This window comes from Chenopodium quinoa, unplaced genomic scaffold, assembly GCF_001683475.1.
Source record: "Chenopodium quinoa cultivar QQ74 unplaced genomic scaffold, ASM168347v1, whole genome shotgun sequence".
NCBI lineage: Eukaryota > Viridiplantae > Streptophyta > Magnoliopsida > Caryophyllales > Amaranthaceae > Chenopodium > Chenopodium quinoa.
The window spans coordinates 2,092,875-2,108,614 of record NW_018742483.1 but is presented as its reverse complement, the minus strand read 5'-3'; the positions used below and the strand labels follow the sequence as shown (position 1 = coordinate 2,108,614).

The 15,740-nt window shown below is 35.1% G+C and overlaps 1 protein-coding gene across 1 annotated transcript; it reads left to right on the top strand.

Moving 5' to 3' along the window:
* Positions 1 to 11,335: 11,335 nt before the first annotated feature.
* On the top strand, positions 11,336 to 14,038 carry LOC110719132 (peroxidase P7-like). The gene is made up of 3 exons (XM_021898038.1): positions 11,336 to 11,599; positions 11,683 to 11,874; positions 12,309 to 14,038. The coding sequence occupies exons 1-3, from the start codon at positions 11,390 to 11,392 to the stop codon at positions 12,867 to 12,869; spliced, it is 963 nt and encodes a 320-aa protein (XP_021753730.1). The 5' UTR covers positions 11,336 to 11,389; the 3' UTR covers positions 12,870 to 14,038.
* The last annotated feature ends 1,702 nt before the right edge of the window (positions 14,039 to 15,740 follow it).

The window sequence follows — 15,740 nt, the reverse complement described above, 5'->3', positions numbered from 1 at the left end:
TTCTTGGGATTGAGCATGACATGGTGCCGCCTGAGTGTGGCGAAAGTTTCTCGGAGGTCCGACAGATGATCTTTCTGAAGTTTAGACTTGACAATCATATCATCAATATATGCCTCGACATTTCTCCCAATCTGATCAAAGAACACAGTGTTTATCATTCGCTGGAAAGTGGCCGGGGCATTCTTAAGACCAAACGGCATGACCGTGTAACAGTATAACCCCTGATCAGTGACGAAGGCCGTCTTCTCCTAATCTTTCTTCCATAAAGGAATTTGATGGAAACCAGAGTAGGCGTCCATAAAGCTCATCAAAGCATGGCCGGCTGTTGAGTCGACCAGGTTATCAATTTTAGGCAGAGGGTAACTGTCTTTGGGGCACGCCTTGTTTAAGTCTGTGTAGTCTATACACATTCGCCAGGTGCCATTTGGCTTTTTAACAAGCACCACATTTGCAACCCAGTCTGGGAAGTAACATTGCCGAATGAACCCTGCATCAAGTAATTTTTTAACTTCGGCGGCTGCCGCCTGACTTCTTTCTTCGCCATGGTTCCGCTTCTTCTGCCGTACCGGCTTCTTTTTCGGATCCACGGCAAGTTTATGTGCCGCCAGATCAGGACTAATGCCTGGCATTTCATGGACTTCGAATGCAAAGATGTCCTTGTATTCTTTCAATAGTTTGTGCAAGTCGTCACCCAGGTCCCTTAGAGCAGTCGTCCCAACCTTGATTGTTCTGTTAGGACGCGAGTCATCTAAGATCAGGTCCGTATGCTCACCAGCTGGCTGAGGGCGGAATTCATCCGACCGCTCCTCTGCCAATGATTGCTATTTTCTGTCTTTTCTTGCGGCCCCTGTCTGGGATGCCTTTCTCTTCTTGCCGCCTGCTTCTTGAACAGGCGCACTCTCCTTGACATTGTCAAGGTCTATTTTTCCACCTCTCGACCCAGTGGCCATAACAGTGGGCTTGACATCCGAGAGATAGCACTCTCGGGCCATCCTCTGATCTCCCCTTAGGGACCCGACTGTTCCATTATCCCTCTCAAACTTGAGCAACATAAGAGATGGGATTATAACAGCCTTGGAATTATTCAGGGTTGGTCGTCCCAGAATCATGTTGTAGGCCGAGAGTTCTTCTACTACCAGGAACCGGACTACCATGTGTCGTCCTTCCCCTTTTTCGCCCAGGCGGATGGGTAAATCCACTCGTCCCACTGGGTGGACGACTCCTCCTCCAAACCCTACTAAAGGGTGGGATGCCGGATGTATGCAATCAGTCTGATATTTTAGTTTCGACAGACATTTGCTACTGATGATATCTGAGGAGCTTCCGGTATCTATGAGGATTCGGCTAACTCTCTGGTTGGCCACTTTACATTCAATAACGATAGGGTCGTCATGCGGCCCTCTTACCCCTCCTAGATCTTCTTCAGTGATGACAATCTCAGGAAATGAATATTTGGAGGACCGTTCTTGGTGAACGGAATTTACATCTAACCGTCTGATATTGTCTTTGTTGCCCCTAATAGTGGGGCCGCCTCCTAAGAAGCCGCCTGCAATGGTGTAGACGACTGCATCATCTGTATCGGAGCTGTCGGCCTGTTGATTCTTTTTGGTCGACTGCTTTTTCGAGGAAGTGTTCCCCGTAGATTTCTTGACATAAGTGTCAAGGTCACCTTGCTCAGCCAGGCGGTCCAGATACCGCATGAGACTGATGCATTCATTGGTGTGATGACCAACATCTTCATGATAATCACAGAATTTTTCTTGGTTCCGATTGTTTGCAGAACCCTTCATGGGGACCGGCTTCTCAATTGAGATACGTCCCTTGATTTCCTTTAGGATAAATTGGCTATCCTTGTTAAACACATACTTTGGGGAGTATGGTTTGAATTCTTTTTTCTTCTTCTGGGACGGCTGTTTAGAGGAATCAGTTGCCCAGACTTCTTTTCTCTTCTCGTCTTTGTTTGACGACTGCTTCTGTCGTCCTTCTCTTTTGTCGGACCTTTTCCCGTCTGACTGTTTTACCGTACTACAAAGATCAGTCGCCTGTATATAGGCTTCCGCTTCAATCAAGGCCTCTTGAAGAGTCGCCACCCTCTTTCGGACCAAATCAAATTTGAAGGTCGACCCGTCTTTGAGACCTCTGAAAAAGTCAGTATAGGCTACTTCATCCGGTAACCCTTGAATCTGTATTCTCATCAGGTTAAACCGCCTGATGTAAGAACGAAGCCCCTCCTTCTCGCCCTGCTGAATTGTTCCTAAATCAAGGGTCGTCTTCTTCGCAGGGATGTTCATGGCGAAGTTGGAGGTGAATAAGTAAGCAAGCGTCTTGAAATTATTTACACAACCAATCGGCAGGTTGCCGAACCATTGTTGTGCGATTCCTTTGAGAGTCGCTGGGAAACACTTGCACCAAGTGGGATCATCCAATCCTTGAAGGTACATCAGGTTGGTGAATGCCATCAGATGGTCTTCTGGGTTAGTAGTGCCGTCATAGGCGCCTACTAATACATTTTTCACTTTGGCCGGCTGAGCGGCTTCAGTAATTTCCTTGGAGAAGGCCGACGGCTGTTCACCAAGTCTAAGCAACTGTAGCTGCCAGTCCATAGGTTGGAAATTTTTTGCTGCATGTCCACCAAACGGAGGTGGCTGTAAAAAATACTGTTGTTGCGGTACAAACGGTAAGTTTGGTACCGCCTGGTCGCTATGAAAGCCGGACTGACGGGAGGTGCCGCCTGACTGACCCTCATTATACGACTGAGTATGCCTCATCGAGGTATTTCGCAGACTATCTTGGAAGTTTGAAGTAGAGGCCGACTCTGACAATCGGTCACTCTTCTTCTGCTCTAGCAGTAGCCGAGCGTCTGTGTATGTTTTCCTCGACCCGTCCGCCTGAATATGACGAACAGGTTTCCTATTTCCTGGAGTAGGAAAACGGTATTTTGTGAAATCAAGGGCAGGTGGCTCCCACTTCCTAGATTTAGGATGAGGGGTCGCCTCTCGCCCTTGAACTGGCTTCCTCTTCCGTGAAGTGGAGGGTTTCTTAGCCGACTGCTCCTTGTCCAGAGCAGGCGGCTTCTTGTTCATCAACTCTTGAATTTCTCCCTTGAAGTCCCTCATGAAGGTCATGAGTTCGTTCCTTGTGATGGGAGCAGACCCATCAGTCGGCTGCTGCCGAACAGGCGGTGCGCCTGCTGGCTCGCTTCCAGTTTGAAGATGTTCCCGTTCCCTCCTTTCGGTATGACGGGTACGTCGGGCCCTTAGGGTCCCGTCTGAAGCTGTGTGAGCTTCAACTTCAAATTCATTCTCAGTATCGTGGTCCGACTGAACTTGAGGGTCGTCTAGGGGACGCCTCTCTTCAGGAGTCGGTACAGACGTGGATGCCATCTCAGAAGTACTCTCCCCACAGACGGCGCCAAAAATGTTTCGGGGTTTTCTGATGTCCTGCGGGAGAGTTACAATTCCGAGACTGGAACCGGACGACTGTACCTGCAAAACAAACGGATGCTCCGGATGATTGGAGATCCGCCTCCGACGGTCAAGTTAGTACTTGATTAAGGAGTAATTAATGCGGAAATTAAAGTGATTGGGTCTCTCTAGGTGAGAGTGTTTAATGTGTGTAATCTGCGTTTTTTTGCGTCCTCCCCCTTAATGAGGATTAAGGGAGGTATTTATAACCTCGGGAAACGTGTCAATCTAGGTTTAGGTTAACCTTGGGCTGATTGGGCTTCCCTCGGAAGTTGGGCCTAGGTGACCGGCTTCTCCATTAGGCATGGAGTATGCCACGTGTCATGACATAATAAGTCCAGGGTGGACGAATAAGCGTGTGCCACGTGGCAAGCCCTGAGATGTCCAACTGGGGGACACTTGGCAGGACCTGATTGGCCCACGTGGCGCATTCCGATTGGTGGGAGCAAAATCCCCTAATCAATTTCCAATCTAACTATGCTAGCCCAATCCATTTCATGATTAGTTAATTGCTCATGAGGCCCATTAATGGGCCTCTAACTAGCTTAACCCAATACCCTTGTGTGTGACCTCATAGGATCCATTCTAGCGGGCTTTGGACCATTTGACTAGCCCAAAGATCATCTCTCATATTCTAGCAACAGATGATGGCGCCCCAAGAGAACGAACTTATTATCTCCATAATAGTGATCCTTGATATATCTAGTAATTGCACTTATCGAAGACACAACTCCTTCAATAAGTACTTCAGGAAATGACCTAAACTTTTATAAGTCATAACATTATTATTTGTCTTTATTTAATTAGTATATCCCCTTATTCAAATATAAATTGAATCTCTTGTAGATGTTAGTTTAATATTTTATAAATGGAAATGTTAATATCTTAAATTTATAATTGTAACACTTCCGTACAATAGAATTGTCACAATAGTTGCAACACACTATAAAAGTTTTTATAGTGAAAATTGTACTATTATACTTCTAATTTAAGAAACTCTTCATCCCATTTTAAATGTACTATATCATGTGAGGTCCACTTTTCTTAAATATCATGATAAAGTATGTGTTTCAGTTATAAATAAATGGAGGAAGTATGTAGTTTTTTCTTATAAAAAAAAAATATATATATATATATACACACATATCATATAGCTAAAACAATCAAACACAATTATGTACATGTTATTAATGGAGTCTAATAATAATTGTTGAATGATTCAAATTAAAGAATATATACGATTACTTCAAAATACAAATCATAAAAGGCAATTATTTTTGGGATTTTTCATTTAGTACCACTGTAGTTTTGGTTTTTCCATTTGAAACGACTAATTTTTAGTTTTACTCCGCATGGTACCAATTTAATTTTGTCTTATCCTTGATCCTTTAAGATAATAATGGCTTCCAAAACTTTAAACGAACATTTTTTTTTGCACGACAAAACAAAATATACAAATTGGACATTTATCTTGTACATAATTAAACCACGACATTTTTTAGCATTTTTTTTTTTTTTTTGCTATTTTCGACCTTTAAATTAACTTGAACCTTAGGGCCGCTAAGGAATAAAATATCCTCATAAAACTTTAACTATTCAATTTTAATGACACCCAAATTGAAGAACAAATAACATATTTGATGTAATGCTACGTACTATTGAGAATAAATTAAAAGTATAATAGTACCATTTGAAATATAATTAAAAGTTGGGTACCAAGTGGTAAAGTCAAAACTACAATGGTACCAAATGAAAAATCCCATTTTTTTATCTCATTGAATTGTCATGAAATACAATTATATAAGTTATGTAAGAGTAAAAAAATTATTTTTGGATACCTAATGGAATAACACATTATAGGTAATAGGTCATTACCTTTTAGTTCATGTTATTAATCTATGTAAAAAAATAACTCTTACATGAAAGTTTAATTCACTTTCTATTCATGTGATCAAAGTAAAATAATTTTGACCATATTTTACGATTTATAAAATCAATATAGATAAACAAGTTTGATATTATTAGATTTTCCTTATGATAACTTTTCAAAACATCAATTTTTTAAAAAATTTACAATGCAAAGTGAATCGAACGTTTAGGAATGGAGGGAGTATATATAACAAATCACGAAATCTTAAGAACATAATACATTCTATGTAGCTATGTACTAGCTAGTCCCTTTTCCCAATCATAATAGTGGTATTAGTACTAGTACTAGTAATAACATCAACCAAAAGGTTATGACCTATATTGTGTTATCCCATTACCTAGCTTAGATTTGTTATCTAAAATCAATTTTCTACTCAAATATAACTTATTATATAATTGTCTTTCATGACACTAAGATAAAATAGTTACCTGCTATGATTTATATTTGGAAGTATCCGTATACACTCTTTAATTAGAATATTTTAATAATCATTATTAGAATCCATAAATAACATGTATATGATTGTTTTTTTTTATTGTGACATACTATGTATTTTTTTACAAAAAAAAACTATATATTTCGGACCTGTTCATATTTACTGAACTGAACTGATTAAAGCTAAACTGAACTGAATTGAGCTGAAATGAATATTGTATGAGATAGGGAAATTAGGAGCTGAACTGAACTGAACTGAAATTAAGTCAATGTGAACAAGCCCTTCCTCTATTTCTTTATAGTTGTAGAACAAACTTTATCACGGTAGTTAAAAAAAGTGGACCTTACATCTTATAATACATTTAAAATGGGATTAAAAAGTTGTTATGCGTATAATTAAGTGGGTCATGAGCTTTCAATAAATGTAATAATACTATTTTCATCATAAAAACCTTTATATTATAGTGTGTTAGTTGTAACTACGTATTGTGATATTTCTTTTTTATGAAAATGTTACAACTAGAAATTAAAGATAGCAACATTTCCATTTATAAAGTGTAAACTAACATTTATTAGACATTCAATTTATACTTTAAACACTAATTAAATAACATCAAATAAAAATGTTACGATAATAAAAGTTAAGGTTATTATCTGAAAATCTTATAGATAAATAAACAAGCGGGTTATATAATGTAAGTAAGCTACATATAACTTTTCTATGTTTAAAACAAATATTCGTCCTCCTTATATAAAGTAAGGAAAATACATATATTTTTATTATATCAGGTCATGTCTAGTACTCCCTCCGTTTTTAAATACTTGCTCCATTTCTCTTGAACACTCATGCCGATGTTAATCTTTTATCACTAATATCTTTAATAATCAATAAGTATAAATTTTAACAATTGAAAATTAATAATCTATTCATTGAAATGATTCCAACCAGTACCCGCAAGACTATATTTTTTCTTATGTATAAATAACAAACATTAGTCAAAGTAGGACAAATGAATAGTGCAAAAAATAGAAATGGAGCAAGTATATAAAAATGGAGGGAGCATGAATTTGTTTCGATCTCCTATTTAAATTAAATAGTGATAGTATATTATTGATACAATTCTAATATAAATTTTAATAATGAGCTAAACATTTTTATTTTTCATTCTCAAAAGTATGAAGCATAATTTAAAATAGGATAAATTTTGTTAATTATAATATTAAACAAATATTACATAATAACTAATATATTATTGAATAGGTATAATTTTGGTAATTATAGTTATAAAAATAAATATTAAGATAATAAATTGTATTTATAGTAGGAAAAATTTCGATAATTATAATAATAAATAAATTTTTAGGATAATTTTTGTAAAAAATAAAATTAAAAATAAAATAAATTCTTAGGACAACAATTAATATACTTTTCGTGAAAAAAAATCACTATGTTTATGTTTAAAAGTGCTAAATATAAATATATTGCATGTTATATATATATTGTATATATCTTTGTAAATAAAAATTAGTTTTATTGATTCGTAATTATATAATGAACTTAGCTTAACTTATGGCTACAATCAAGGGGGTCAAAGCTATAAACTAGGAAAGCATATCTACAACAAACTAATTTATAACTAAATAAGTCAAAGACTATAAACTAGGAAAGTGAATAATACACCTAACTAATAGTTTACATTTACAAAGATATATATAATATATTTAACAATATATTTAATAGGAAGTAATTAAAACTACAATCTTATTGCTCCAAAATAACGTGTAAATAATTGTGGATTGATTGTGCTTTAAATTTTATGTTATATACATTCATAAAAATGGATTATAACACCACATATTTTGAAAAAAATGGATTATAACACCACCTTTTTTCAAATTTTTATTATAACACCATATAAAACCCCAAAAATTGGATTTCGCCACCACTTAACGGATTCTTGGATGGAATCCGTTAATGGGGCTATAATAGACACGTGTCATAAATTTAGTGGTTTAGAAAATTTTCAAAAAAAAAGAAAAATTAAAAAAAAATGCGAAACCTTAGCCCAGCCAAGCTCCACCACCGGCACCAACTGCCTAATCGCCGGAAACCCCCTTCCCCTGCCAAAACCGGCAAAACCAGCCCAACTATCCCTAACCCTCTTCCCCCTCCCCGAAAACCACCCCTTTCCCCCAGAATCGAGGTTGCAATCGATGCTAACCACCGTAAATCTCAACCAAATTTTCGCGCATTAACCCTTCGAACCACCGCAAATACCAACCACAATCCATTAGATCGATGCGAATCGTATTTTCGGTGGTTTGGAGGGGTGTGAATTGGTTGTGTGTAGTGGCAGAGGTGGTTGCGGGGGTCGCTTGGTGCGAATTACGTGGTTGGTGCTGGTGGATCTATGAACCTAGGCGGTTATCGAGGAGGGGGGCTGGTTTCGCCGGTTTTGAAGGGGTAGGGTGTGCTAACGACTAGGTTTAAGGGGTGCCGGAGGCTGGAGCGGGGTTAGGGATTAGGGATTCAGGGCTGCCGGCGACAGCTCATCATTTCCAGTGGTGGGGCTGGGTTAGGTATTAGGTTTTTTGTTTTTTTGTTTTTTTTTTTAAATTTTGGTTTTTTTTTATTTTTTTTTGAAACCAATCAATAAATGACACGTGTGTTTAGTGGGTCCTTCTAACGGATTCCATCCAAAGATACTGTTAGATGGTGGTGAAATTCAACATTTGAAAAAAGATGGTGTTATAATCCGTTTTTTTCAAAATATGTGGTGTTATTTTCAAAAAAAATCCTATATAGTAGTTATTTAATTACGTCGTAATATATTTTTCAGGTAATGTCCAAAGTAAACATAAGTGATTGCCTTAAATATAAACAAAACATATAAAACACTATTTTCCTATATGTAATGACCAAAAGTAGTTTAGGTCATTACCTAATCCGCAAACATATATTCGCGAAAAATTAATTAATTTTTGCAGATCAAACTAATGGGACTCAAAAAGAAAAATAGATTGGTCATCTTCTCTAATGATGACAAAGTCAGAAGAATGCCAATTATTCAACCTAAATCATATGCCGCCGGCCATTGTGATATTGCAAAACACCTTTAATATCATTCTTCCTTAATAAATACTTAAAATGAGATTGTTGTTAAGATTTTTTTATGAACAAAAATCTAAATTCCAAACTAAAAATAAAACAGTACACAACAATCCATTTACTAGAAAAAAAAACAACTTATTTACGAATTGACAATTAACAATGATATTGGGAAAGAGTGCAGTGGCTAATATATGACATGAATGAAAAACATTTATGAACATTGATGAACAATGATGGACAATGATGAGCGATTTTAATTTTGTGATTTTTAATTATAAGTATAATTTTGAAATTTAATTAGTATTTTAGAAATAAATTTTCTAATTTATAATCATGTATTTCTATAAAAACACATGTATTAAAAAGAATACATAATAGAAATACAATTTTAATACATTATCGACATTAAAAATAATTCAAAAAGAAAATCAAAATACTAAATATGGGCCAATCAAATTTCGCCACATAAGCAATTTGTGGTGCCTTTTTTTAAGAATGACATTGTAGAATTTTTATTTTTTCTAAAAGTTGAATTGCTTTCTTGCTTCTCTTAACCATTCCTCCCCCCCCCCCCACCCACTATTTACACATCATTTTTACATCATTACTTTTTCCCTTTAACATGAGCCATCGCTCCATTTTTTGGTAACAATAATGGAAATTAAAATTGTTGCAATAAGTTCTGGTTTCGATTCTTAATTTTTATTTTTTTTTTATTTTTTTGTAATTGGAACTTGTTATTGTGTACCCTATCAACAACTTACTCCCTCCGTCCCCGAAAGAACGACCCATTTGGGTTGATTACGCGGGTATTAAGAAAGTTAAAAAAAAAAGTAAAATTATATTGAAAATATAAATTTACATGGGGTTTGTAAAAAAAATAGAGAGAGAAAGTAATAAAATTACATGGAAAATCAAATTTTTATATGGGGAAGCTAATTTTGCACAAATATTGTTGCAAATTGGTGGTTGTTTTAATGCAAATGGGTCATTCTTTTTGGGACTAAAATTAGGTCAAATGGGTCGTTCTTTCGGGGACGGAGGGAGTACAACAATTCAAGCCCATTTTGGAATAACAATTAAAATTCAAAACATTAAAACAAATCTAAAACACAAACTATTGCGTCAGTTCAGACTGACTAAATATTTTGTCAGTCCAGCGGTTATCCTTTATTGGCTGGATTATATATATCCTCTATTATCAAGGGTGGATAATATCCTCTATTGGGTATATGATATCATTTATAATTGTGTCTATGATATTCTTTATTGGCTGAATGATATCCTTTATTGGCTGAGTGATATCCTCTATTGTCTATATGATATTATTAATAATTGTGTCTATGATATCCTTTATTGACTGAATGATATCCTTTATTGGTTTTATGATATCATTTATAATTGTGTCTCCTATATCATCTATAGACTGGATGGTATCCTCTACTGGCTATATAATGATTTTCTCTAACAAACTGTAGTATCCTCTACCACATATAAATTGTACATTTTTTTATCAAATACTACATATCCTATAACAAACAATGCATATCCTACGTACAATAAAACTGTACGTATCTTCTATTAAATAATACATATCCTCCAACAAGTTGTACAAATCCTTTATCAAATAATACATATACTAAGAAAATATTGCATATCATATGTACTTGACGAACAAATTGTTTGGTGCGGCTTGCCGCACCCAATACCTTCTCAAAATCAAATGACCGATCCTCGAGCCCGAACTAGTACTCATTGGTTCCACCTCTGGTTCTAGGATTATTAGGAGGCTCCAATTTTAAGAAACTTGTTGCAATAGGTTTTGGTTTTGATTTCGAATTTTCATATGCTAATTATCATGTAGTATTGCTCCACGTGTATTTTTCCCTGAAGTATAAATCACCGTATATAATTTAAATAATATACATACTATGAAATGGAAACAGTTATGTTAGTGATGCAATTAATTCATAAATCATTTGAATCCATTTGAAAACGTCAAAGTATAAAAATATTTGATGGTTGAAAGAATTTGATTACGCCATAAATACTATACAGGGGTTTAAATCAATAATTTATAGTGTTTTTTTATTTCGTGATTGCTAATTATTGTAATATTATGTAAGAAAGTAATGGAGCAAATTAATGTATAAATTTGCATCACCATCACTTGATTGACATCATTAAGTATAATTTAAGTCAACTAAAATTATCTTCGTTTGAAATAATTCAAGGAAACGCGTTTAAGTTGTAATCTTTGACATAAAGTCAACACAATGTATGTAACTTGGCCATGCACGTTGTTTTTGGCTTCATATGCACCATGCTTAGCTTATTATGGCAATATATATACTAGTGTTACTTCCCTTCATTCTCTACTTCAGCTCACAACTTACAATAATTGATTGCACAAAATCTAGTTTACACACAAATTCGAGCACCTGTTTCATGGCTTCTACAATCCGTTTTTCGATTTTACTCTCTCTCGTTTTGCTTATTGCAAGCTCTACAAATGCACAACTTACACCGTTTTTCTATGCTAGGACATGCCCTACTCTTCAACTTATTGTAACTAATACTATGAGGCAGGCGTTAGTAAAGGAGCCGCGAATGGGAGCTTCTATCCTTCGATTGTTCTTCCATGATTGTTTTGTTAATGTAAGACTTTGAAATAACAAGTACAATTATCAAATTATGTCTAACTTCTTGTCTATTATATATTGATATGTTTGTGTCTTTAGGGATGTGATGCTTCAGTCCTCCTCGATGACACACCCACCTTCACTGGAGAAAAGAATGCGTTACCTAATCGAAATTCAGCTAGAGGCTTTGATGTAATCGACACAATCAAGTCTAATGTAGAAGCAGCTTGTAATGGAACGGTTTCGTGTGCCGACATACTCGCACTTGCAGCGCGAGCTTCAGTTTTCTTGGTAAGTAGATCTATAACTAAAAATATACAACCTCCGTTAAATGTTATGTGCAATTTTGCAATATTTTATATCTCACAAATAATACCTTAAAGTTGCACATAACATTTAATGGATATAGTAAAACAAATACTCTGCTTTTATGGTTCAAAATTTCAAAATGCAACATTTGATGTTAAATAATATGGCAGGTAATCTTGTATGTTTTTTATTATTACTAACATGTGTACTTCATTCAACTTTTTGTACTGGTCTTATAATTACAAGTCTATTGCACAACTCCACTACGTACAAATAATTCTATGATTTCATAGTTGGGATGTTATTACTTAACATTCTACAATTGATCTAGTTATTTTTTTTTGTACATGAAAATTTATTAGTATAAACATATCATATGTTACAATTCTAAGTAATTTTAGCAATTTTTCATGCAGTTAGGAGGCCCCACATGGACAGTACCATTGGGAAGAAAGGATGCAAAAACAGCAAGCCAAAGTGCAGCCAACACTAATCTCCCACCACCCTTTGCCAACCTAAGTACCTTGATCTCTTCCTTCGCCGCCCAAGGCCTAAACGCTCGTGACATGACCGCCCTCTCAGGAGCACACACTATCGGTCAGGCACGATGCACCACCTTTCGAGACCACATCTACAACGATACCAACATCGACCCCAACTTTGCCACCCTCCGCAAGTCAACATGTCCCGGTCCTGCCTCCGGTGCAGGGGATGACAACCTCGCTCCAATTGACATCCTCTCGCCTAATCGTTTCGATAATGGTTACTTTCAAGACCTTGTTAATAGACGTGGGCTTTTCCACTCGGATCAAGAGTTGTTCAATGGTGGATCACAAGATAGGTTGGTTAGGCTTTATAGCTTGAACTTTGCTGCTTTTGCTATTGATTTTGCTAATGCAATGGTGAAAATGGGGAATATTAGTCCAATTACTGGATCAAGTGGAGAGATTAGGAACAATTGTCGGATTATTAATTGATTAACGTAGTTACAATTCAATATTTATTTGTTAATACTATGATTTGTATATTGAGTTATACTGTTATAGGAAGGATTGGGTTTGTTAGAAAATAACTTGGCCCTTTTCTTTAGGGGATAAAACTGTTACTAATGGAAATTCATATTGTTGAATTGTAATTTACTTGTATTTTCTCTATTTACAACATTTATCATTTATAAAAATATCTTACAATTTATCATTTATAAAAATATCTTATAATTTCTTGTTAATCTTTAATTTCTCTCTTATAATTAAGGAAAAATTGCTCCCATTAATCTAAATTTTGCCTCGTCCGCCGAAATTAATCCCTACTTGATTATTCCCATCACTCCCAACTTTAGGGGGTATTAATTTGTATTGCACCCAAATGACTTGAAACCGGTTGAAGAGGTAAATTTTGCTGACTTGTGATTAGTTGCACACGTGTTGCAACCGGATTCGTTCAAAAGTAAAAAATAAATAAATAAAAAAAAATCAAAAAATTAAAATTAAAAAAAAAAAAAAAAAAAAAAAACCACTTAGCCCCGCAGCCACCCACTGCCAACCATCCCCTTTCCCCCGGAACATTGGCCACCAAAGCAGCAGCCGGAAATCGGAGGGAAAGGGGGCGAAAATCAGCAGAGATGCGAGGAAAGTGGTCAGAACTCGTTGGGAATGGGACGAGAGGGCGAAAATTGAGGAGGAAGGGGGCGAAAACGAAGGGGAAGAGGCCGGAAACGGAGAAGAAGGGAGTGGAAGTAGAAGGGCATCATTTTCCGGCAGTGAGGGAGGGGTTTTCGGGGGTGGGGGAAGGGAAGGGGTGAGTTTCGAGGGAAGGAGGAGGGCTGGGCGGCGATTTCTGAGAGCGGGGTTTTCGGGGGTGGGAGAAGGGAAGGGGGGGGGGGGCTGAGCAGCGGTTTTCGGCAGCAGGGGAAGGGTTTACGGGGATGGGGCTGATTTTCCGGCGGGGTGGGTGTGTGGTGGCAGCTACTGGGCATGGGTGGTTTGTGGTTTTTTTTTTTTTAAAAAGAAAAAAAAAAGTAAGCCAATCATACGCTGACACATGTCTAGGTAACCTGCTACATCAGGTTGGATGACCGGTTAGGTGCAATAGAAATTAATACCCCTTAAAGTTGGGAGTGATTGGGAATAATCCAATGTTGGATTAATTTAGGCGGACGAGGCAAAGTTTAGATTAATGGGAACAATTTTTCCTATAATTAATCACAGCTTTATGGGTTTTTTTAAAAGTAAATCTATAATGTCATTCTTTAAAAATGACACCACAATTTACTGATGTGGCGAAATCTAATTGGCCTACATTTAATATCTTTATATTCATTTTGAATTATTTTGAATGTCCATAATGTATTAAAATTTTATTTTTGTATGTTATAATCTTTTTAATAGTAATTTTTTTAAGAAATATATAATTATAAATTATGAAAGTCTATTTTTATAATATCAATTTATTTTTGAATTTATAGTTATAATTAAAAATAAAAAAAAATGTTGTTCATATTGTTCATCAATCATGTCATAGATTAGCTCCCCATTTTCAAATCAGTGGTAGTTTGTTGTTGATAAATTTGTAAATCCGAACTAAAATCGAGATAAAAATTCAAAAGCAAATTAAGTTTTTGCTTTTTGTTTTTTATTTGCAATATTTTATTTTAGGTTTTTGATCATAAAAAAATTAAATCTCATTTATAAGTATTTGCAAAGGACGAATCCCACTTTGAATGGTTTGAAAATATGATTTAAGTGAACTAAAATTGTGCAATTTTGTCAATGAACAAGGAGTATCTAGAAGATGAAGTGGTCGCCTTTTTTTTTTTTTTTATGTTTGCAACCCCTATTTGATACAATAAATGTAATTAATTAAGTCTTTTTTTTAGAGAAATGTAATTAATTAAGTCTTCTCGAACTGGTTTGTGAGTTAGGTAATGATCTAAATAAATACAAGTAATCACCTAACTCAGTACAGGTAATTACCTAACCACAAACAGATTAAAAAAAATCATAAATCCCGATTCTAGATCAAACAAGATTACGAAAAAAAATTGAACTCTAAATTGCATAGTATACCCTCGTTATCCATTGATCTTCATAAAAATTGAAAGATCAATGATTTAAATCATTGTAATACAGCTCTTAAGGCTATTTTCATCCTCAAAACTATCAAACAACTTGATTTTTACATGAATCAAAATTATCAATCGAACCCTAAAATGAAATTTGTATATGGATCATGGAAGCATATTCGAAACCCAATAAATCCGATGTTTGGACGGAATTTTGGTTTAAGTAGCAAATAGATTATACAAGATTTTGGCCGGGGGTGATTAGTTTAGATCATGAAAAAAGAACATTTATAATTTTTTTTATTTTCTAAATTTCAATTATAATTTAATTTTCAAAAAATATTTTAGGAAGATAAAAATATATTTTTAAAAACTATATTTACGTATTCTTTAAAAAAAAATACATGTATTTACAATTATACATACATTTATAGTACAATTAGGATTTTAAAAATAAAAAAAAAACATTGACCAGTTATAACATGACACATCATCAAGTTATGTTGTCATTTTAGTAGAAACACTAACTTAAGGCCCATGCAATGCACGGTAAGTCTATTTTTTTAAGAAAATTAATTATATCCAACAAATAAAATTTGATAAAGCATACAAATCAAATATATAGAAATTATAATGTCATAATCTATATATATTATTAGACAAAGAAACAAATCATCTAAAAAAATGGATTTTTTAGTCTGCCCGAACTCGAGAATTTTTCAGGCGGGGCTTCATCAGGTCTAGTGGTCATATTGAATACTTATTTATAAATGCATTTTTAATAAAC